General features: G+C 34.7%; 2 protein-coding genes across 5 annotated transcripts; one reads left to right on the top strand and one right to left on the bottom strand.

Annotated features, from left to right (window-relative positions):
* Positions 1-219: 219 nt before the first annotated feature.
* On the bottom strand, positions 220-15,227 carry LOC128239282 (uncharacterized). 4 transcript variants are annotated; one of them, XM_052955857.1, is made up of 14 exons: positions 15,138-15,227; positions 8,653-8,753; positions 7,888-8,025; positions 7,645-7,800; positions 6,942-7,102; positions 4,595-4,690; positions 4,223-4,371; positions 3,991-4,047; positions 3,575-3,661; positions 3,170-3,265; positions 2,031-2,129; positions 1,249-1,308; positions 731-854; positions 220-522 (listed from the first exon to the last, which is right to left on the bottom strand). In XM_052955857.1, the coding sequence occupies exons 2-13, from the start codon at positions 8,716-8,718 to the stop codon at positions 769-771; spliced, it is 1,251 nt and encodes a 416-aa protein (XP_052811817.1). In that variant the 5' UTR covers positions 8,719-8,753; positions 15,138-15,227; the 3' UTR covers positions 220-522; positions 731-768. The 4 variants fall into 4 exon arrangements, with proteins under 4 accessions (XP_052811817.1, XP_052811818.1, XP_052811819.1 ...); XM_052955858.1 differs by lacking the exon at positions 2,031-2,129; XM_052955859.1 differs by lacking the exon at positions 7,645-7,800.
* LOC128237964 (zinc finger MYM-type protein 1-like) lies at positions 12,046-12,594 on the top strand. The gene has a single exon (XM_052953539.1). The coding sequence runs from the start codon at positions 12,046-12,048 to the stop codon at positions 12,592-12,594; it is 549 nt and encodes a 182-aa protein (XP_052809499.1).
* Positions 15,228-23,835: the final 8,608 nt, after the last annotated feature.

Raw genomic sequence — 23,835 nt, 5'->3', positions numbered from 1 at the left:
GAAGTAATGGTAGTATTTACAGCAATAGGTGCGTGCAGCTGTTTCACCAAGAATTGAGGGCACATGTATTAATTGCCCAAACATGTTGAACTTTTATATTTATTGAAGCTAAAATAAAACATAGTCGGGTTTGTTCGGGGTTATATTCCTAATTACAAACAAGATTCGTGAGGAGCCTTTTTTTAGGGATGGCTGGGGGAGGGGGGTAGAGCTCAATATTTTTACAGAAAAGGATTGAAACAATAACATAAATATTAGGGTTCACTAATCGTTTACTAGGTGTGACTATGCATACAATACACACACACGCACACACGCACACGCACACACACACACACACACACACACACACACATACAATATAAACTATTGGATTTAAATTTAAATTGAATGTTCTGTTCTATGCATATATTCAGCAGGCTGGCTCGAATTGCGTTCCGAAGTTTGTCAATCACTTGCTTCACTGACTTGCTCGGAAGTCGCTCACCCTTCTGCAGCCGAACGGTTAACGCGGTGGGTGTACTGCAACAAACATTTTGTTTAAACGTTTCTTATCATTATACGATCATTATACAATATGCTATTACTCAACATATTATACAGCAGCTGTGAAAAAGTCTTAGCACTAACTTAGTGTCCAAAACTATGGTTGTCTATTAAACTGTGCTATTATCTGAAAAATATAAAGAGTAATTGAAAACGATATTGAACAGGTACTGAAAATACTTACCGTTCGAGCTTAGCGTTCATCGCCAAGGTGATGTACGGTCACAACAGACCCAACAGAAACTTCTCCTGCATTGGCTTCGATTTGACTTTCTTTTTTATGAGTGCCGGTCCCTCAGTTGTTGTTTCTTTTGAAAGAAAAGTAAATTGCTTTTTGTCTAAATTTAAATGAAAAAGAATCTTCTACAGTACATATTTTCTTGAAAGAATTACAAAAACATTTAAACCATGCATATAACTAGCAGACTAAGTCCTAAAATTTTATTTCCAATCATGGGTCATGTTGGTATGACATGTTACACAGTTTATATAATGCAAAACAATGATTGAAACAATAACATAATAAGTAAACGTAAATAAGTCTTCATTTGGATTCTTAACACAAACAACATTAGCTCATTTGGAAAATTAATAAACACGATTCCCATTTTCTTTTTATGCTTTCTAAATTGGACGTTTTTCAATTGTTGTGATAAATGACAATAATGAAATATCATAAACTACGCCGTAGTACTTTCTTACCACATTTAACTGGCGCCCCAGCCTCGTCACCACCTCTCAACACCACCTCCATGGGGAAGTCTGGGTAATGAAAGGGTAAGGTAAGACGTCTATATGATGTGTCAGTAAATCCTAATGATAATACAAGCATATTTTCCATTGTTCTTTTTCAAACGTTAAACATTGTGCCATGTCTTAAATTAAGAGGTTTGGTGTTTTTAACATGTTGATATTTCCAGGAGAGGCTGAGTCTTATTTGTATAAATGTATCATTATGTTGAAGCTTTTCGGCGTGAAGAAGGTTTTTGGTGAATTTTCTTTTTGGTAAATCTCAACTTGCGGGTAATTAATTTGAATTTCCGCCAATTAATGTCGGCTTCTGATGGAAGGATGTGGTTGTTCACTTTTGCAATTTTTAATTTCAGTGTTTTTGTATATAACTGATCACTTCATGAGTTCATTAGGGAAGCCTGTTTCGCTTCGTATTCAATCAGCATTATTGAGGTTGCTGCCACGATTAAAAAAGAAAATGAGGAGAAATATGGCAGGTGACCGCCGAGAGCACCTGCCACGTGACCGCCAATACCGGTACATATCTTCTTACTCTGTGGCATCGCTATTTATTAACGCCAACACAATAACCAAGCTCTCTTGATTATGATTGTTTTTTTTATTTCATTAATAAATGGCTTTATTAGTTTCTAGTTAGTACAGCCCTTAGTTTGTTAAGCTAATTGTTTTTCGTTAATTAAATGTTAAGCTAATTGTTTTTAGTTAATTAAATGTTAATGGATTTTTTTAACCAGAATCAGGAAGATCCGATGGTGGGATGTAGTCCGCTTCCAGCTGGAGGTGCCATTCATCCTCCTCCGACTCATCCAATACCCATTTCATGTCTGGTTCTGAATTAAGTATGGTTAAAGATGTAATCATGAATGAGACTTGTAGAATTTGTCCTTCCCCGTTGACGACGGGCCTACTGAGGACTATCGAACAAGAAGTGTCGAGTTGCCAAAAAGCTTCAACATAATGATACATTTATACAACAAGAGGGGTAATGGAATATATTTTAATTTGTATGGCTTAGTTGACTTCTGGCGTCTAGGGAACAAAACGAATATCCAAATATTATTAAACATCCTTAAACACGCATTATTGTGGATTAGTCTATAATAATAGACGTGTTATACGGGATTCTTTCAATCCCTAACGTCTTAACGGGAATGTGCAAAAAACGGGGGTGTTTTAAAAATTGAAATTGTTTTAAGTGAAGTATTTTATGGTTAAAATTGATCATAAAGAGTTATATTTATATTTTACCATGTAGGTGAAATGTTGTTTTGCACTAAACAAGCATTTAATGCATTAAAACAAGTTGTTTACCTTTCCAATAAAACGAAATTGACTGACACAGACAACAATTATGCAAAAGGGGAACAACTCAATCCACAATCATAATAACTCGGCCTCCTCCGACAAAGCTTTGTGATAGACCTCGTTATACAATCGTAACAACTCGGTCTTGTCCGAAATGTTCCGAGCGATTTAAAACTGTGCCCTGTCAAACTCATAATTATAAGTTGGATATTTATTTTTTGTGTACGGAACTAATATAAAATAACATTATCTGGTAATATTTCTTGTTTTAATGATATTTTATAGACGCTATATGCTTTTGCCCGGAATCCTGATCGGAACAACTACCCACTTTTGATACTAAACAATTTGTACGTGAAGGATTTACCATATCAAAAATCTAAAAAATATCCGTCAACGTACAATTATTTGGACTATATTGTGGATATAATAGGTTCAGGCATTATTGTATTGCTTTTTATTTCGTTAAGTTCTGGCCTCACTTGTTATAATAAGCCCTGACTTGGTTGTGCTAATTGTGTTCAGGTAATTGATTGTTATTGATAAAAATATTAAAATAATTTACCAGGTGCGGGCAAATCAATGGGTGAAGTGGCCGTCTCTACTAGGTTAGGGTTAGCGGAGGGCGACTCCATGCATACGGATGCAGAATCTTCTGATGCTGAAACAAGTATGGCTAAAGATGTAATCATGAATGAGAATTGTTGAATTTGTAACTTTATTAATTGGTTCATACATTATTGTATTGCTTTTTATTCATAAAGTCAGGGTTCTCAATAAGTTTCAGTTTAACCGTCTCAAAATGTAAAGTAACCGACCAGCTGCTACTTATTCTATTTATAATTCATTTAGTTTTCAAAAGTTCTTATAGAGAACACTGTCAAGTTCTGGCCTCACTTGTTATAATAAGCATTGACTTGGTTGTGCTTATTGTGTTCAGGTAATTGATAAAAATATTAAAATAATTTACCAGGTGCGGGCAAATCAATGGGTGAAGTCTCTGGGTTAGGGTTAGCGGGGGACGACTCCATGCATACGGATGCAGAATCTTCTGGTGCTGAAACAAGTATGGCTAAAGATGTAATCATGAATGAGAATTGTGGATTTTGTAACTGTATTAATTGGTTCATACATTATTGTATTGCTTTTTATTCATAAATCAGGGTTCTCAATAAGTTTCAGTTTAACCGTCTCAAAATGTAAAGTAACCGACCAGCTGCTACTTATTCTATTTATAATTCATTTAGTTTTCAAAAGTTCTTATTGAGAAAACTGTCAAGTACTGGCCTTACTTGTTATAATAGCCTAGACTTTGTTGTGCTTAATGTTTTCCGGTAATTTATTGTTATTGATCATTTAATTGATCAAAATATTCAAGTAGTTTACTTGGTTCTCTGGCCACAGCCATCGAATGCTCTGGATTTGCGGGTGAATGTTCGGGTGCTGAAACAAGAATGGCTAAATATGTAATCATGAATGAGAATTGTGGAATTTGTAATTGCGTAAGTGTTATTGTTTTTCTATAATATGACAGTTTATGCCAGGTTTCAATTCAATATATCTTTTTTCATTGCTCCCTGCAGCAACATGCTGGTGGCCATGGAGATGGACCTTTTACTTCTGACGTCATAAAAACGGTCCCCAGTGCTTGGCCGGTGGGACATCAGCACAGCAAGCTGCTCCTTCCGCTCTGGGAAACGGGACCTTCCCTCCACCACATGCATCTTTCTTGACTTTGTCAGTGTGAAGTCTTTCCTGCTTCTAGATCTGAAAAAATGTAAAACTGTTTTATAACATCAAACAACAAATTAACAACATTGTTTTTGTCACAGGGCGAAAAAAAGAATGCTGCCGGACCTGGGCTCTAAACCGGGACCCTTCACTGTCAGGGCGAGTGCTCTACCGACTGAACTACCAGACCGCTTAACCACACATTCGCATCACCTGAATAGGTAATGTTCAAAAGTTAGGGTATATTGCACAAACTTACATTTTCCAGGCCCTGCTGAAATTTTGAGCCAGCACGGAGGAGGACTTCGGAATGGCCCAGTTGTTCTCCCTGAACACGGGCTCACTGAGGGGGACTCTGAAAAGAAAGTGCTTCATGTGTTTTCAACCTTTTGAAAATAGTTGACCACCTCTCCACACCAACCTTCTGGCTCCACACACTTTAACCACCTCAATTGCATTCATACCCTGATAATTACATTAATCCCGCACTAAATTCCTTAAACAATTCTTGTTATCAGTAATTCATATTTTTCTGTATTCATTTTTCAGTAAGTACTTCAAGGTAGTGTTGGGAATCAGTTCCAATATCACTATCGATAATTGGTTCCACTCAAATAACCGATTATCGATAGAACAATCGTTTTTTTAGCTCACCGTGGCACGTTTCCGTCGTCGTCGTCCGTCGTCAACAATTTGACTGTTAACACTCTAGAGGTCACAATTTGGGCACCATATTAATGAAACTTGGTCAGAATGTTACCCTCAATAAAATTTTGGATGAGTTTGTTATTGGGTCATCTGGGGTTAAAAACTAGGTCACCAGGTCAAATTGAAGGAAAATCTTGTTAACACTCTAGAGGTCTCATTTATGACTGTATCTTCATGAAAGTTGGTCAGAATGTTTATAATAATAATTTTTTTAAATTTCAAGTTTAAATCTGGGTCATGTGCGTTCAAAAACTGGATCACCAGATAAAATCATAGGAAAAGCTTGTTAGCACTCTAGAGGTCATATTTATGACTGTATGTTCAGAAACTTAGTCAGAATGTTTATATTAATTAGCTCTAGGCCAAGTTCGAATCTGGGTCACCAGGTATAATTAGGTCACCAGGTAAAATCATAGGAAAAGCTTGTTAGCACTCTAGAGGTCACATTTATGACTGTATGTTCAGAAACTTAGTCAGAATGTTTATATTAATTAGCTCTCGGCCAAGTTCGAATCTGGTTCATGTGCGGTCAACAACTAGGTCACAAGGTCAAATTAAAGGAAAAGCTTGTTTATAGTCTAGAGGTCACATTTATAAAGGTTTTTTCATGAAAGTTGGTCAGAATGTTTACAATTATTATCTCCAAGTCAAGTTAAAAACTAGGTCATGTGCGGTCAAACACTAGGTCATCAGGTCAAATCATAGGAAAAGCTTGTTAGCACTCTAGAGGTCACATTTATGACTGTATCATCGGGAATCTTGGTCAGAATGTTTATATTGATTACCTCTAGGCCAATTTTTTAAATCTGGGTCATGTGCAGTCAAAAACTAGGTCACCAGGTCAAATCTAAGAAAAAACTTGCTAACACTCTAGAGGTCACATTTATAACTGCATCTTAATGACAGTTGGTCAGAATGTTTATATTAGTAAACTCTAAGTCAAGTTTAAATCTAGGTCAATTGTGGTAAAAAACTAGGTCATTAGGTCAACTCATAGGAAAAGCTTGTTAGCACTCTAGAGGTCACATTTATGATGGAATGTTTATATTGATTAGCTCTAGGCCAAGTTTGAATCTGGATCATATGCGGTCAAAAAACTAGGTCACCAGGTCAAATTTAAGGAAAAGCTTTTTAACACTCTAGAGGTCACATTTATAAATGTTTCTTTATGAAAGTTGGTCAGAATGTTTATATTAGTAATCTCTGAGTCAAGTTTAATTCTGAGTCATGTGCGGTCAAAATCTAGGTCATTATGTCAAATCATAGGAAAAGATTGTTAGCACTCTAGAGGTCACATTTATAATTGTATGTCTATTAAACTTAGTCAGAATGATTATATTGATTAGCTCTAGGCCAAGTTTGAATCTGGGTCATGTGCGGTCAAAAACCAGGTCACCAGGTTAAATAATAGGAAAAGTATTTTAACACTGGAGGCCACATTTATGAAAATATGTTCATGGAACTTGATCATAATGTTATTGTTGATGATCTTTATTGGATCAGGTGAGCGATTCAGGGCCTTCAGGGCCATCTTGTTTAAAATACTACATAGTACCTGAATTCTTAGTTTATTCATGTTCAGTATTAGACTCTTAATCATTATATGCATATACATCATGTCTATGATTGAAGTTATTAAGTGTTGTTGTATAAAAAATAGTTAATTTTCTTGCTCATTGTGGCTTTTATCAGCCATTTTGTTAAAGATAACATCTGAACACTTACTAATATTTTTTTCATTATTTTTTTTCAGTGATCGATTTTAGCCAAAAACAATCGATTGTCGCCGATTTAAGACCCAACCAATCAATTTTCGATTATGATAGATCATTGAAACATGACTACTTAATATATCACTCAAGATTAATGTTTGTTATATGTGTTGATTTTAATCATACCCAAACTTCATCTGCACTGAAGCAACGTAACTGGCCAGGGCGCTGTGTATTGTTTTATAAACGGTCACAAAACAGGGCCCATGTGTTGCCGATGTTTTGTGGTCAGCGACCGCATACGTAAAATAGCCCTCCCTGTTGACGGCTCGCATGACCTCTGTTCCCTGATTATTTAAAAGCAATTATTTTTATGTTATACATGCTAAATTATCTTAAAGAATGTTTTATGTAATTAGGCTGTTAGGGTAGACCTGATATTGCTTATACAGCCTTATATTCTACATTGGGTCATCTCAGAACATGTATGAAATTTCATGTCAACAACCTGTGAACACTGCTCAACACAAGTACTAGAACAGTATTGGAACGCCATGAGCAGACCATCTTTATTACATCAATTACATCATCTGTTTGTAAAATTTGGTAATGAGCGTATTAAGTGTTTTGTTACTACTTTGTTATTGTATCATGTAGGACCCATTCTGTATATATAGTACCAGCTCTAATTTCTTGCAACTTCTCAAGCTTAACAGGCAAAAGTTGCTTATTTCAATTAGCCAAAATACAAATTATAGTGGATTTGTATAAAACAGAAATTGTGGGTATAGTTTAATGTTCCTGTTTTAAGAGACTTAAGGTTTTCTGAAGTTTGAGCTTAGTCATAATCATGTCTTAAACATACCGAAATTTTATTGAAATTATTTACTTTCAGGTTCCTAAACGCACTCATCCTAGCGCCATTCCCAAAACTCATGAGAACTATGAGTACACCGGCCCTCTGGGCAAAAAGCCCATCCGGACGCGCCAAGAACCGTTGGATCAAGTCCTGTATGGGCTGGGCACTCTTGAACATCTCATAGTCCTGAAGAATGTTCATTGTTAGTGATGCAAAGTGTACAAAATAGCATTTGCAGTTTTCAAATTGTCAGGTTGAAAAAGTTGGCAATACCTCAGGTGTCAGAAGTTCCTGCTCGTCCCGCAGGTTAACGACTGCCTGGCGCTGTTGGCACTCCTTGCCGGTTGCGATTTTTAGGTGACTAATGATTTCACCAATGTTGTTCGGCCCAATCCGACGGTCTTGGCAATACTGAAATTTACAAGTGAATGTCAGGGATGTGAATTGTCCGCGCACTTACATTTAATGTTGTCCTAATTTCCAGTTTTACAAAGACTGTGATCGGTAGTTTTTGGTTCACATAAACTTTTTGCTACTGAGCATGTTTCTGTAGCTTTTTGCATATATATTGATACTAACAGCAGTTTTGTGAGTGCCGTGTGGAAGCCCCGCACTTATATTTAATGTTGTCATAATTTCCAGTTTTAGCATCATATAAAACTGTCCACATCAGCAAATTTACTTTTGTCCTCAATCAAACTTCTTCCACATTGAAAACATTATGTAAACCTTCTCACAAAATATGGTGCATTAACATGTATAATTTGTAGGGATAGGCAGTAGAGTGAAACTACGTTTGAACTATGTTAAATGAATCAAACACTTAGCACCAAGATAATTTCATTTTGCTGCTCTTTCCTACTTCCAGTTAGTTTTGTGTGTTGTAAGATATCTTATTTTTTATTAACAGAAATAGTAGATGTTTATCAACCTTACATGGTACAATATGTACCGGTTTTTTTACATCATTAATTATAATGACATAAAAGTTTGCGATCGAGTGCTATGAACTTAGACATTACCCGAAACTTGTCATACCTGCAAAGCGCGCTTGTACAATAACCAGTTGTAGTGAAGGCTGTAGCTAAATCCATCATTTGCCATTTCTTATTTCTGCCAGTTTAGTCTGCATGTCAACTCTAAACAAAGTTAAAATCACTCAAAATGTGACATAAACAAGACAAAAGGCATGAATTAGCACTGCTTACTTTGTTTTTTCAACATATCTAGACAAAAAACATTCTAAAACGAGCTGGGACCAATTTGTTTAACATTCATGTCATATTAACCGCGAAAAGCTGGAAAAACGACCTTCACTGTAACCACCGCGCATGTGCGAGGTTAATTATTGCGCAATCGGTGTTCTCGCTAAAACCTGATCCGAGAATATTGCCTATTTCAAACGCTTAAATGCGAAGAAAACAAAGTTAACCAAATGAAACATTTGCATAAGTTTTTCGGGTAAAGTCCTAGTATGACTTATATGACCTACTTAATATTAAAAGGCTGATTTTAAGTAAGGAGAATAGCGAGAGAAAAATAAACAAATCGCTGTTTAATTGAAAACGGTCATATACGCTGATCATTCTGTGGTTTTAAGAAAGATTAATCTTTTATCTATTTAAATTAAGCAACTTGAATATCGTATTCAACCGTAATATACATGAATTCAGCTTATTTACAAGGACAATAACAGGGGAGTTAAGAAAGCATGAAATTACCTCCCCTGCCAACCGAGCACCTGCTTATTGTGAATGTTCAAGCAATCTTGCATCAGATTTTATGCTGCATATTACTCGATAATTTCAAAATCTATTGATATCTGCTGGACGACATTGTTGTTATCGTGTACAAAGACGTTTTATTGAATGGTTGCATGTATGCATTAGTTATATCCTATTTGTAATGCTGATTTGTTGGTACTTTTTGATAGTTTGCAATTAGTACTGACAAAAGATAAATAATTATATGGCACAAAAAATAAAATCCATGAATTTACTAACCTGACCTTTGAACTTAGTTTAGGCTTTTTACACAAAAGTTCCAATAACAGTAAATTCAGATGTTATACCCCAATCTAAAGTGTAGAACTAAGTTAACAAATGCAAGTTGAAAATTATGCATGAGTTTGTTTTAATTTTCAGAAGAAGCTGTCACTAGTGTCAATGAGTGTGTTTCAAATAATAGCAGACATATTTATTAGAATTTAAAGAAACACCAAAAGTCATCAATAATTTTTTGTTGCAAAGCATTACATAATAATTTTTTGGCACATTTATCAGTGCTAGTTAAACACTCCCATCTCATCCCGCACCCACTTGCAAACCCATGTTTCACTGTTGAGTTGTATGATATGATAAAAGCATGTAGTTTGTTTTAGATGCTTGAATGTATACTAATGCTGCTTGCTAAGAAACATAGTTTATTTTCCCAGATTATCATTTTAGACATAAGGGAGTTCTTTACACATAAATAATACAAGTTGATTGAAATTAACTAACCTAATTTCACATTTCATTCTTTGATTATAAATCATATCACAAAGCTTTGCTTAAAATAATTTCTTTTTAATTTTATTTTCTGTAAATAATGTAAAATAGTAATACATATTCAATGCTAACAAGTCTTCTTAAGTTCAAGTTTGGTGGTGTCTTTACAATCTTGTCAATTTCTTAGTGCATTATCATATCATTATTGAGCAGTTGACATGTTTAATATGTATTTATATAAAACTGAAAGGCGCGTAGCTAGGATTACGCACGTACTGACGTGCGTAAAATATATTTTGAGAGTTCCAAAAAATAAAAATAACAAAAACGCGAAATATGCAATAAAAACCGGACCCCAAGGGGGATAAGGGTGAACATGAGCATTGTTCAGAACAAATCAGACATGAACAAATTGTCACATGAAGCATATAAATATATTGATTGTAGATGCCCTAGGCATATAGTATTTCTTTTTTGAACATGGGAGGTAATACATACTGGAAAATTCTGTATTTTATCATATACATTAACCCGTTAAACTAAGAGTGCCCTCCCTTCTGTTTAAGTTGCGGGATTTTTTCAAAAACAATGGCGTCTCCTTTAAACAATCACGAACCACCATATCAAGATGGTTTTCATGAGAAGATCACCGGTGACAATGGCAGAATGTGTTTCTTAACGAGAAAATGGGATACTGTGCAGCAATTTATTTTCCCTAGCAGGTAAATAAATGTAATATGAAATTACATTTCAGACGTTTGTTCCGAGATCAGTAGGCTAGTGACATGCTGTTTTTTTTTATAAATTATTATTCTCAATGTATCCTTACATTAGTATTATTTTCAATGTATCCTTACATTAGTTAAGATTAAATGCTGCCAGAAACTACATCGATGAAATTTAAAAACAACAACAACATGTATACAATTCCGATAGAATGGGTGATTTTGCATATGTATTACAAACATCAACTTTACATTCATTGAAATTGATAGCCGAGTGGTTTGGGCTGGTTCTGAGGAAATATCGATTTGATTTAATTCCGTGCGGGTTCGTATGGTCGGTCGGTCATTTTTTGTTTGGTAAATGTTGTAAAAACATACTTGAATATTGATTTATATATGCATAATTAATTTATTCAGTATATCTCATTGCTAAAAAGTATCGGAACCCATTACAAAGCAAACTATAAAAATATCAAAAAATAGAATGCGCAGTCGTTTGAAAGCGACGTGGTTGACTGTCACTGACATAGGTCATAACATAAGGTGTTACATCGTCTTTAATCATATGCTACTTTGTATTATACAGGTGCATAAATGGAAAGTTCCGAAAGACACAGTCCCATTGGTTTGTGAACAACACATGGCTACGATATTCGAAGTCTACTGACGGAGCGTACTCTGGTCCGTGCCATTTATTTGCATCTGAGAAGAGATCGTTTGTGTCGCAATCAGCGACCGATCCAAGTAATTTAGGCAAGGTCATCACCGCTCACATGAAGTGCAAGACACATGCGGATTCGCTTGAGGCAGCTGAAAATTTCACTGCAGTTATGTCTGGAACGAAGAAGAACATCGCACAATCAGTTTCTTGTGCGCATGATCTCCTAGTTAACAAGAATAGACAGATACTAAAGGGCATAATTGAAACAATTATCCTATGTGGTCAACAAAATCTAGCTCTACGTGATCATGAAGATACAGATAGTAACTTTAAAGCACTATTGAAATACCAAGCCAAATATAATTCTGTGTTGCGTGATCATTTGGAGAACGGTGACCCGAGAACAAAGTACACTTCACCTGAAATACAAAATGAAATACTAGTAATCACAATATGCGGGGATCAAATCAGTCAAGAAATTGTTTGCATATGCAATAGTGCCCCGTTCTTTGGGTTTATGGCAGACGAAGCCATGGACGCGTCTACTATGGAGCAAATGGCGCTCTGTTTGAGGTACTTCGACCATACAACAAAGTCGGTTAGGGAAGATTTCATATCCTTTACAGAATGTGAAGCAACTACCGGCGAATCTGTGTCCGAAGCATTCCTGGCAAATTGGAGAAAAGCCTGTGTAGACATTGTAAAAATGAGGGGACCAGGCTACGATGGCGCATCCAACATGTCGGGAAAGTTCCGTGGTGTTCAAGCGCGAATTCGCCAGATAATTCCTGACGCAATGTACACCCACTGCAAAGCTCACTGCCTAAACCTGGCTATCATTCATGCGTCCCAGGAGCCACTTGCCAAAAACATGATGAATACCGTTCAAGAAGTAGCATTTCTGTTTAACTACTCGTGCAAACGGCTGCTGCGTTTTCAGGAAACATCCGCGAATGATCAAGTAAGCAGAGAACAAATGGAAAATCGGACCAAATTACAGTCGCTTTGTGAAACACGATGGGCAGCAAGGGCTGACGAACTTAACACTTTCAAGTGCTCGTATACGACGATCGTTGATAGCTTAGATGACCTCAACCTTCACTAAGATGATGCCAAAGCCGGGGCATATAGAACTGCGATCACTAAGTTCGGCTTCATCATTGGTCTCGTGGCTATCGAGCATGTATTGTCAGATTTGGTGTCGTTATCCCAGATGTTACTGAACAAAACATGTGATCTGGTTGAAGCCGTGAGAGAAGCGCGAACGGTAACCCAACAGGTTGCAGCCAAACCGAACGATCCAGCAGTATGGGATTCCCTTTAGATATAACAAATCCGTCCACATGGCCCATATAGTTAATATTGAACCATCACACCCAAGTGCATACAACAATCGTTGTCAGCAGCATCGACATAATTCGCCTGCAGACACTATATCAGAGTACTGGCGACGAAACCTATATATACCGTTTGTTTATCACCTTTCGATGGAATTATCAGACCGGCAAATTGAAGATGGCGACAGGTTCAATGCACAGTATCTGATTCCAAATGAAATCGGTCACCTGAATGATGTCATAGTGCAGTCAATATATGTCACGTTTGAGCGGGATCTACCGGCGGAATCTCTGGAAGAGTTCCAGCGTGAAGTGTGTCGTTGGAGAAATAGGTGCGATAGCGATGGCCTAGTGCATAACACTATAGGTGATACATTAGCACAAATAAACACATGTTTATACCCAAACGTATCAACATGCCTCCACATTTTACTGTCAATGCCAGATTTGACCGCAACTGCGGAACGTTCGTTTAGCACCATGAGAAGGGTGAAGACATTTCTACGGCCAACCATGACCACCGATAGATTATCTGGGCTTGGTTTGATGAAAATTCACCGTGATCGAGATATAAACATTGATTTGGTGATAGATGTGTTTGCAAGAAGAAAGGAGCGACGACTAGCCCTTTTATTTCGCGTGTAGGCTTAAAAGGAAAACTTTATAGTATGAATCCTCTGACAGTCAGAAAATCATTATTGACCTAATCGGTTGCACGCAAACTTATACGACATTTTTTTCTAAGTATGCTCTGTTGCAAGACTTTCGACTCCGTGACGATGCCAACACGTACACTTTTATGATTTTAGAACGTAATAGTCACAGAACAACTGTGCGGTCGGTGAAGACAAGATATGGCTGACCATTTTTTCAATATTCATTTACATGTTTCGTATTGCATTACGGACAAATATTAAATTTACTAGTAACTCATAGTATATATATATTGTATTTGTTTAAGTGACGGTCCATGTTGAAAAAATAAATTCCAAATGCTGCAAAAGTTTTAAGGTTATTTTTGTTTTAATGCGGCATATTATGGTATGACGTAGACTCATTTAGATAATGTGAAATGCCCCCAACCCCCCATAGAATGGTGCGTAATCCCAGTTAGGGCCCAGCTACGCGCCTGGCTGATATAAATCCTAATGCAATGAACATTTTTTTTATCTAATAAACATCTAATATGAATGTTTTGCCTATTTTCAGGTATTTTTGTCGTGGGGTGGCGCATTTCGATTCGTCATAGCAGCATAAAGAGGAGTTGCAGGGTCAAATACAAGTTTCAGGACAGGTCAGTGATGTGTATACATATACAACCAGCCTGAAGTGACTTTTGCACTGAAAAAACATTCTAGGGTGGAATTATAAACTGAGGTCAATAAAAAAAAATTAAAGTGAAAAAATGACTTTTTTACAGTTGATTTTTTTCATATTCTCGAGCTGTTCAACTCTACATGCTTTGACATAACATATTAACAGTATAGATTTTTGTAAATGGTATGATCATATCAACCTGAAAATGTAAGGTTTTACCTGGATTTGAGCATTTTTTAAAAATCAGTGATTGTTGCTACAAGTTCACAAAAAAAATCAAGATGGCCGACCAGCGAACAGCGAGAACATTCGGAACTTCTCGGCCATTTTTTTAAAAAAAACCTCGAATGTATGCAGGTACAATAGTTGAAGTAGTTCGTAAAATTTTGAATTATATCATTTATTAAATGTAGTGTTTTAGAGTTGTATTTATTGATCTAAGTTTAAATTGATTGCCATTGAATTGTATTATTGCAAACATACTGAAGAATCCCAAGAGTAATGTCACAAAGTTTAACTGCTAAATAAAATTACTACGCGATCTACTTGCAGCGGACTTAAACGTACCACTTTTTGAGTATGTAAACCGTCCAAATACATCCGAGGTTGTTTTCGATAAAATGGCCGAGAAGCTCCGAATGCAGCGAGAATTCTGCAATATGACGTCATACATATCTCGTCATATCATTCCACGAATTGCATTATTTTTTTATTCAAACTGTTCATTTATATGAAAATAAAAAAAATACACTCTTAAAAATAATAGTAACTATCTTTATTATGTATTAACTGCTAACGTTTTATGATGATAAACATTAGGAAAAAAAATGTTTGTTGTGTTCATTTTCAGAAAAACGAAATCGAAAGTAGAAATATTTTCTGAAAATGTAAATGTTTCAAACCTCGTAAAATCACTAACTATCTTGTATATGCATAAACCTGGCATTATTCAATCACAAAATCATTATAGAAACTATAACTACCATAGTCGTACCTTCAAACACAGAAAATATCCCAAAATCTCACACAAAAAGAGTATTGTTTACATGGGTTCAACCGTACCAAAACGCAAAATGAATGCGGCAGACAACACTTTCCCTTGTTTAATCAGCTCAGGAGAGCTGCTGCTGAACGGTCAATTTTGTACCGAAAATCGTAAAATTCTTCTGTGGTTGTTTTACTTCATTTCATGTTTTATTTTGTTTAAGTATCGTACTTTGAAGCATTTGACGACAAGTTCTGTATGTGTTTGAGGAGTTATGCATAGCGATATGCACATATATGACTATATGACCATTACTCGTATGATAACTATGTCAGAACAAGTACGTTGTTCTTGGAGCTTTAGTGACTTCAACTAGATGTAAACAATAAGAATACGAACAGTAAATACATTTTATTTTGTTAGCATATTTTAGTAATTTGAGCATTCAATAACTCTTTGGTACAAACCGCCTTGCAAACAACTGTCGAAGTGCTTCGTGGTTTTGCAATCAAAGTCACTGTTGTCGCTGTTGCCGAGCTCTTCAACAAGTTTAAGTTTGGTACAGCACGTGTTGTCATAACATGGTTCGTCCTTCAAATACCAAACTAAACAAGGTCATGCTACTGGATGGTTATACCAACAAGCAGGACAAAAGCCCTTGTATTTATCAAAACAGCTTGGACACGCGGAATGATCGAACACACGGTAAGAGATAGTCAATGTTACCGTAACCACCACACCACTCACAACATCGAAAACGTTTCCCAAGCCTTTTCTCATACGATATTCTTGATATACATTTTGACATTTTTTAACATTTTTGGATCTGTATCGGCTGTATCGGCTGTCATATTTTCTTAGTATGCTTGTATGTTTGTATGAGTTCACAAAACAGAAAAAGGGGGGGGGGTGAAAATAGGGCGGGGGATTTCAACAAGGGGGTGGGCATTTTATATCTATTTCATCAAGTCCATTCCATTTCAATTTGAAGTTTGCTTAAACCATAACTCTGGGGCCATTTTGTTTTAAATTAATGCACATGTATTCCTTTGTCGTGGGGCGAAGTTGATACTGTTCTTAATTTCAACTGGGGATATGTCAGTCTTTATCTGCCTATTTTATACTATTTATACTATTTGTTTTACGTCCCTCAACAACGTTATATGTTTTTAGTAATGACTTTAACTGAACAACAGAAACATTTTTTTGTGGTTGATTAACTCAATTAAAACAATAATGGCTTATTTCATAGATGTTATATTCCTTATTTGATTTTATAGTAAGACTATAAACTTAATTGGTAAATACCCACTACACCACATAATTCAATAAAAGAAATATAATTGGGAGTGATGTATGCTCCATGAATGCAATATGTCTTACTATGAATACAAATAAGGAATATAACATCAATGAAATAAGCCATTATTTCACTTAATTGAGACCTTCTTACCGACACATGACATCCAATTACATTTCTTTTATTGAAAGAATGTGGTGTTGTGGGTATCTATCATATCAAATGATAGTTTCAGTTTGTTTGATGATTGATTGCGTCAGTAATATTAAATTCTGAGCAATTCATTAAAGCATTTTTTACACCAGACAAACGTTAAAAATGTATTAGTTTACTTGCTGAGCGCTTCAATACCTTTCCTGCGGGGATATATGTTTTATTAAAATTTGGATTTTTAAAGACCTCGGGCGTTATATTTATTAATTATAAATATGATAAATAAACTTTCAAAAGCATATGCTTTATGTATATGATTATGTTTTTTTAACATGAAATTCAAACACCAAAAATTCAAAACAACTTTATAGTGTTGACCTCTAAAATCACAACAAAACCACAAAGCTATAAAGAAAAAATGTTTTGTAATAAACGTTTACGTCATAAACCGTTCTTTTACGTTATCATTTCGTAATATGCCAATGACATCATTTCCTGTATGCATACGAAAAATGACCACCGGTTGAAGAACCATTTTTATGAAATCAAAAGGAAATATCATGATTTTCTCTAATTATTTGTATGGTAAATGGACTTCTATACTCAAAGAAATATTTGTCATAAAACCAGTTTAGAATATTACCAAGTAAGAAATATCATTGTTTCCAATTAAATTGTTTACAAAATGCGGAATATTATTACATTTTTGTTATGTTACAAGCGTTTAATACAGGAAATACGCGCTATTTATATTAAACCGGAAAGAAAGTATAGCATGATATATATAAATTGATATTTATCAAATTTATCCATGGTTCCCCCATTCCATCATCTAAAACGTTGAAAACAAGTATATAATATAAAAACTGCAACGTTTGTAGGAATATGTTATTAATGTGTGACAAACCAATAAATTCAAAAAGAATACATTGTAAGATATATAGAGAATACTAGGTTAGTGCCGTGGATGGTGACAAGTTTATCTGGCAAGGCGGAGGAATTCATATATTTCGCAGCCGAGACAGATAAACTTTCTCCCCATCCACGGCACTAACCTAAAATTCCATTTATCCTGTTACTTAGTTTATATAAACACTATAAATAACCTTAAAATGATCAAGTATCTCTAAAAATAAGGGGGACAACTGCTTTTATTCCCTGGTGACGTAAGCACACTCGTTATCCATGTTAAAATCGCCCCCAAGATAGTTCTCAAAATTGTTCAACTTTTTTCAATACGCTTATAGTCAATGTCATTGCATTTTAATACGTCAATATCAATTTAAAACATAAAAAAGCGTTTAAAAGTGCGTAAACATGGATCAGTCACCAAACATTATCTGACGATGTAACAATTATTCCGCAAGTCACAGAGTACAGTACACAGGTCATGGTTCAAGATCATGAGTGTTTACAAACAATCGCCACATGTTAAATGGATTTAATTCATGTTGATAGTGTTTGATGTTCAGAACTGCATCGGCAAAGACATAATTCATTTTTGTTGTAAGTGTGTTTTTGTCATTCACCACAGAAATGGAATTAACTATCGCTGAATGCTGCATAGTTTCCAGCATTTGCGGGAGGGGTAAGATTTTCACATCGCAAGTAGATTTTCTAATGGATTGTTTTGCTAGTGTCATTATTATGCAGAGTGATGGGACTTTATAAGGCAAGTGATTGTTGAAGTGGGTTGTTAGCGGACTAATGATAACATACTGAAACATTATTTGTACTTTTCCTCTGATATTGCAGAATAGTTTCCGTTTTCGCGGTCACATGACCACCTAACTGTAGAAAACCATCACGTGTTGTACTATCCTGATAAATTAAAATTTACACGGCACCTTGTTATTGAACCGATTCGTATGCAAGTGACAGGATAAATCTCTACTCTGTTTCATATATTAGAAATAAAAAAAATGGTATACTTACTTCAATACAGTTTACAAATCCATTGAAAGTCAATACATGATCTATAAGCTCAATTGTTTTCAATAATGAATTGCGGGATTTATGTCATTATCGGGGACATCAACGCAATTGGACTTATCAAAGTACGCATAGAGTCCTTCGGACTCAACACACTTTTACCAGCCCAATTCCGTTTATACACCGATAATGACATCCATTCATTACTTATATTTACACCAATAGTTCATTATTACATTTAAGAATTGGTGAAAAAATACTTCATTTCATGTAAAAAAGCCTTTCATTAATCTTTTCTTACCCATTCTGTATATAGACCGACCGGAAACATTTTATCAAATGACGTCACATTAACGCGGAAAAAGATCAACAACTTGAAATCACTTTTAAACGTAAAATTGAAGCACTTATGGCAACAATACATATAACATACTAAAATTAAATATTTCTTAAATGATGATTTATATTTATGGGACCTGCTGACACAATACCAAAAACAACAAGAACAACAATTTCCATTTGTATTGTAATTCGTTGAATTTGCGATCCGAACATATCCGAAGACGTTGCGTTCATCGGATGATAACCGCAATTACAGAAAGGCAGTTTATTTAAGGAATGGAAGTTGAGGTGTAAATATTTTATGATATACTACCTTGATATATTGCAAATTCAGCCTCAATCGTAAATAGTGAAAATAAACAAATAGCGTGAAAACGGATCAACCAAATATCGTTTAACTTTAAGGATATCTTAGTTCGGATATATGAATGAAAGCATTTGCATTTTACATCTTTCTTTTTCAATTTTTTGTAAAACTTTGATGTTGTGTGCTATTTCAAAATCCAGTTTAATATTTAAATGTTAAATTAATAATCTTCATTTTACAAATAATTAAAATATCCCTATAGTTTTCAGTACTAAACAAGCTTGATAATTTTTTGTCCTCAACTTAATCTGAAGTAAAAAAAAATAACAGCAAACGAAAAACTGTTAATGGTATAGATACAAGTATTTTGTTTATTTATTATTTTATGTTAATAACATTTTAAAGAAATTGGCTTCTCTTTGTAGTTGACCCTATACAAACTTTTAAGTATCTTCTGTATGTCCACGTAAATGAGCGCAAGGAGCGATTTATATGCGTTTACGATGAAAACTAAACACAAATTACATGTATATACCACCAATTGATCAGTTATATCGGTGATAATAGACATTTACCTTAGGAGGTATTTTGATTTAATTATTTCGGCTTATGTTATATTTACCTAGTATATGGCATCTGAACAATTGCCTAGATAGCGTGCTATAGTTTGTAACGTATGCGTTTGTAATGTCAGTCAGCCTTTCAAACAATATAAAACGTGCTGTAGCTTGTAAGGTATGCGTCTGTAATGTCAGTCAGCCTTTCAAACTATATAAAACGTGCTGTAAGCTTGTAAGGTATGCGTTTGTAATGTAAGTCACTCATTCAAACTATTTAAAACGCGCTATAGCTTGTAAGGTATGCGTCTGTAATGTCAGTCAGCCTTTCAAACTATATAAAACGTGCTATAGCTTGTAAGTTATTACTAATATCTGCATTTTATAAGTTGGTCTAACTTAAAATAGTATCTAAAGCATTTAGCATGTCTTGAACATGCTTCTTAAAAAAAACACACACAATATTGAGTTAAAATGTGTTATCAACCGTGTTAATATAAATGGTCCAAGATCGAGCAAAAATCAGTAGCTTATCGCTGGTGTGTGCTTAATAGTCAGATACATGTTTAAACAGTCTATTGACAGAGCACCATGTACCTTACATTAAAGTGTATCGAAGAAAATGTGAATACAATGTCTAGTTTCAAAAGACAAAAAAAAAAAACTTCATTTTCTTAGGCAAGTTTCGAAGAAGAATTTCAAGATGCTTACCTCTACTCACAGCAGTTATGCTGAAGGCATTCCAAGTTAAACACTCTGGCTGCACATGCTGAGCATGAATAGATAAAGAATTATTATGACCAATTTTATTGACTTGTTATGTGTTTTCAGGCGTTATTTAATGTAATTTTGATAAGAGTATTACTTTTGCACATTCTTTAATTACCGTAAACTGCGTAACCGATTGTAGGAAATGTGTAAATATGGCACTTCGTTTTTCAGAAGAATGAATATTGTTTAAAAAAAATGAACGTTTTAAGGTAATGGTATTTCTTACAAACAGGTTATGTTGGTCGCACTAATGAACTGTGATATGAACCTCTCTGATGCTACACGAGACACATGCATTCAAGAGTTTACGAAAATATACAAGTTACACATCTTCTTAATCAACGAAACAAATGGAGTCATAATGTGATTAAATCTTTTGAGCGCAGCATAAACTTTGCATCTAATTGCAGTTATGCAAAATAGCTTCTTCCGATCAGAGTTCGAAACGCGGACAAACAAAAAAAACTCAGAAGACATCACACACACCAGACAAAGACGAATGTACGCACACGCAAAGGACATGAGTTCCATTTAAATCAGATTTATCGATATCAATTTTGACTTACGCCTATAAAGACCTCAAACATAATCGCCAGGAGTTAAATGGATTGCTATAATTCACAGTAACTCTTCATCTGACATAAATTGGTAAAAGAAATTTCAAACCCAACTGGACAAGAGTTATAGCAACTGGTTTAATACCTATGTCATAGCCGAACAATGCTTTGGATCCCTCATCTCTCACTTACCTGACACTATATAAAATAACGGCTCCACTAAGCTCATATTCTCGTTTGTTGCAAAAATTAATCTACGTTACTGTTAAAGTCCTATTTCCTATTAATACACGTTAAACGTCTCAACCATAGACATAGTCATCAACTACGAAATAATAAATGGAATTGAAATTGTAGGATGCTATCTTTAACTGGGAACATTATCTAAAACAAGAACCATCATATCTTGTTTTGGCGAGTGGGAACGTCCCGATAGTATTCATTGTATGTCGAATATGTGGAATAACGGGAGCATATTGGGTGCTTGTATTTTATACGACAATATTTTGTTTTTTCTTTTGTGAATTGGGTTAAATAGCATTAATAATGAATCAAATTTCCATTATTCAAAACGTTTTATAAATCTTGATTCGATACCTGTCCTATTATTGCATAAAAATCAAACATATTTTAAATCTCTTCAATATTTGAAAGCGTTGGTTTGTTTATTTATAATTGAAACATTCGTTGTCTTTTAGTGTGCATACAATGAGGAAATAAATGCTACGTTCAATAGTTAATAGTGTGAGTGCTTAAAAACATTTTAATTTTACGGGATAATTCAATTTATCCAACACATCAGATTTTGTCCTTAAAATATGGTGTTTTAACTGTCAGTCTTAATTTGTACGAGAATTGATCATATTTAATATTTTGTGACAAAGCACAAATTTTAAAAATGCTTTCATTGAATTAAAATGCATATTCACAATTTAAATGCATTGAAAGCAGCCCAGGGGAAGCAAAAACTAAGGTGCTATTCTCAAATTTCAATATCATCAAAGACATGACAAACATGACAACACACAAGGAACGCACTAGGCATCACACACACTACAAACATCAATACATCGATTTTCGAAAGATGTGAGGAATATGATCGCCAAGGAATGGTAAGTGGAAAAGTACGTATTCACATAGTGGTTGCCAGTTTCTGAGCAATCATCGTCACCCTTTGCGCTGATGTTTTAACCGTACAATGCTAATACTGTTTGCAAATAAGCTTAGCAGATTTTGGGCATTGAATGATCGCAGCGTTTGTTAAGGCCAGCTACATTAAGTAAGTGAATGAAGATTCAAGTTCAAGATCTAAAGCCTTTCAATTGACTTCAGGCAGCAGCTGCCACCGTCAACGATTAAGCATTTTATTTTACTTATGAATAAGGAATTTACCACTGAGAGACAGGTTCATACACTCGCAATAAATCCTTACTGGAACAGTTAAGATTTGCCTCACATGCACTGGTCAGATAGTAGTTTTTAATAACGCTTTTTGAAGTGCCGAAAACTCTTTCATTGCGGCACACATTTCGTCGTTGTAAAAGTGAGAAAAAAATCGTGCATTTCTGAGCTGATCGACAAGTATGCCTTTTAAACAATAGTAGCCAATGTTTATGCTATCAAATTTACAGAAAACAATTGGTCAAACTAATTAAATTTTCATCATAATTGAAAGCATACGAAAATTGTCCCAAAGGCCGTGAAAAAACTATATATATTAGTTTTAAGATGTTATATTGTTATTACTGTTCACAAAATATTAAATTACCATTTCTGAAATCACACACATGTTTGAGTGTTTTTTTTAAAAAGAGATTTCTGATTAATTATGGTCAAACATAATTGAGGCAATTTGATTGCAGAAAACAATAGAACAAATTCAGGTTGATTTCCGTTAACCTGGTTTTCTATGCAGTTATCATCGTCGACTTTCTCCAAAGATAGCTTAGGATAGAAGTCCATTATTCAATTTTGGCTTTTTTTTGCGATATTGGCACATGAGCATATTTTCCGAAAACAGTTGTTTCAAATTCCGGCCAATTGTCCGGATCAAATGAAATAAAAAGAATCAATTCCATTTGACTGCTTTTCAGGAAAACTATTTTTTTTCCAGAATTAATATAAAACAATAATATAATAAAAGAATCGTAGATAATGAACGGTTATTAAGTGAATGATAAAGCATTGAGCTATTTTGAGAAATTATTGTCATCGCACGTTCCTGGCTTAATTTATTATATAATTTTATCATTATGCACCATGTTTGCCAGCACTTATGAAAAGTAGTAGATGTACCTGATTAAGTGTGGATATATGTTATTACAAATAACAGAAGGGTGGCACTTAAATATCGGAGAATGTAATTAATGTATTTGTCTCCAATATAATATAAATGAGAAAAAAAGTATGCCTTTGATATTTATTATGAGGAATCATTTATATTTTGATAAAATGTGTATGATAAAGTTATAAAGGAATATAAAGGTAATATATTAGAAAACGTTCAAGCCTGCTGTGAAATAATATGATTACATAAATTGGTGTAGGTCTTATTATTATTTAAAGGGACTCACACATGTTTTCTTTTGTAAAATGCACACAATGTAACGACGAAATGAAGTATGGCAAATCATTGGAAATGTTGAAACTTAGATACTGACGGCTGGGACCCTTCAATAAGTGTTGATATACGCTCACATATTGGCCTTGAAGGATTTGAATAGCAAAAGTAACGCGATTAAACAAAAGGTTTATCATTATATTGAGAATGAGTCCTTGTGGACGTGAG

This window comes from Mya arenaria, chromosome 6 (genome assembly GCF_026914265.1).
Source record: "Mya arenaria isolate MELC-2E11 chromosome 6, ASM2691426v1".
In the NCBI taxonomy this organism is placed as follows: Eukaryota; Metazoa; Mollusca; class Bivalvia; order Myida; family Myidae; genus Mya; species Mya arenaria.
Note: the sequence above shows the minus strand (reverse complement) of the source record. Positions and strands in the feature narration are given on the sequence as shown.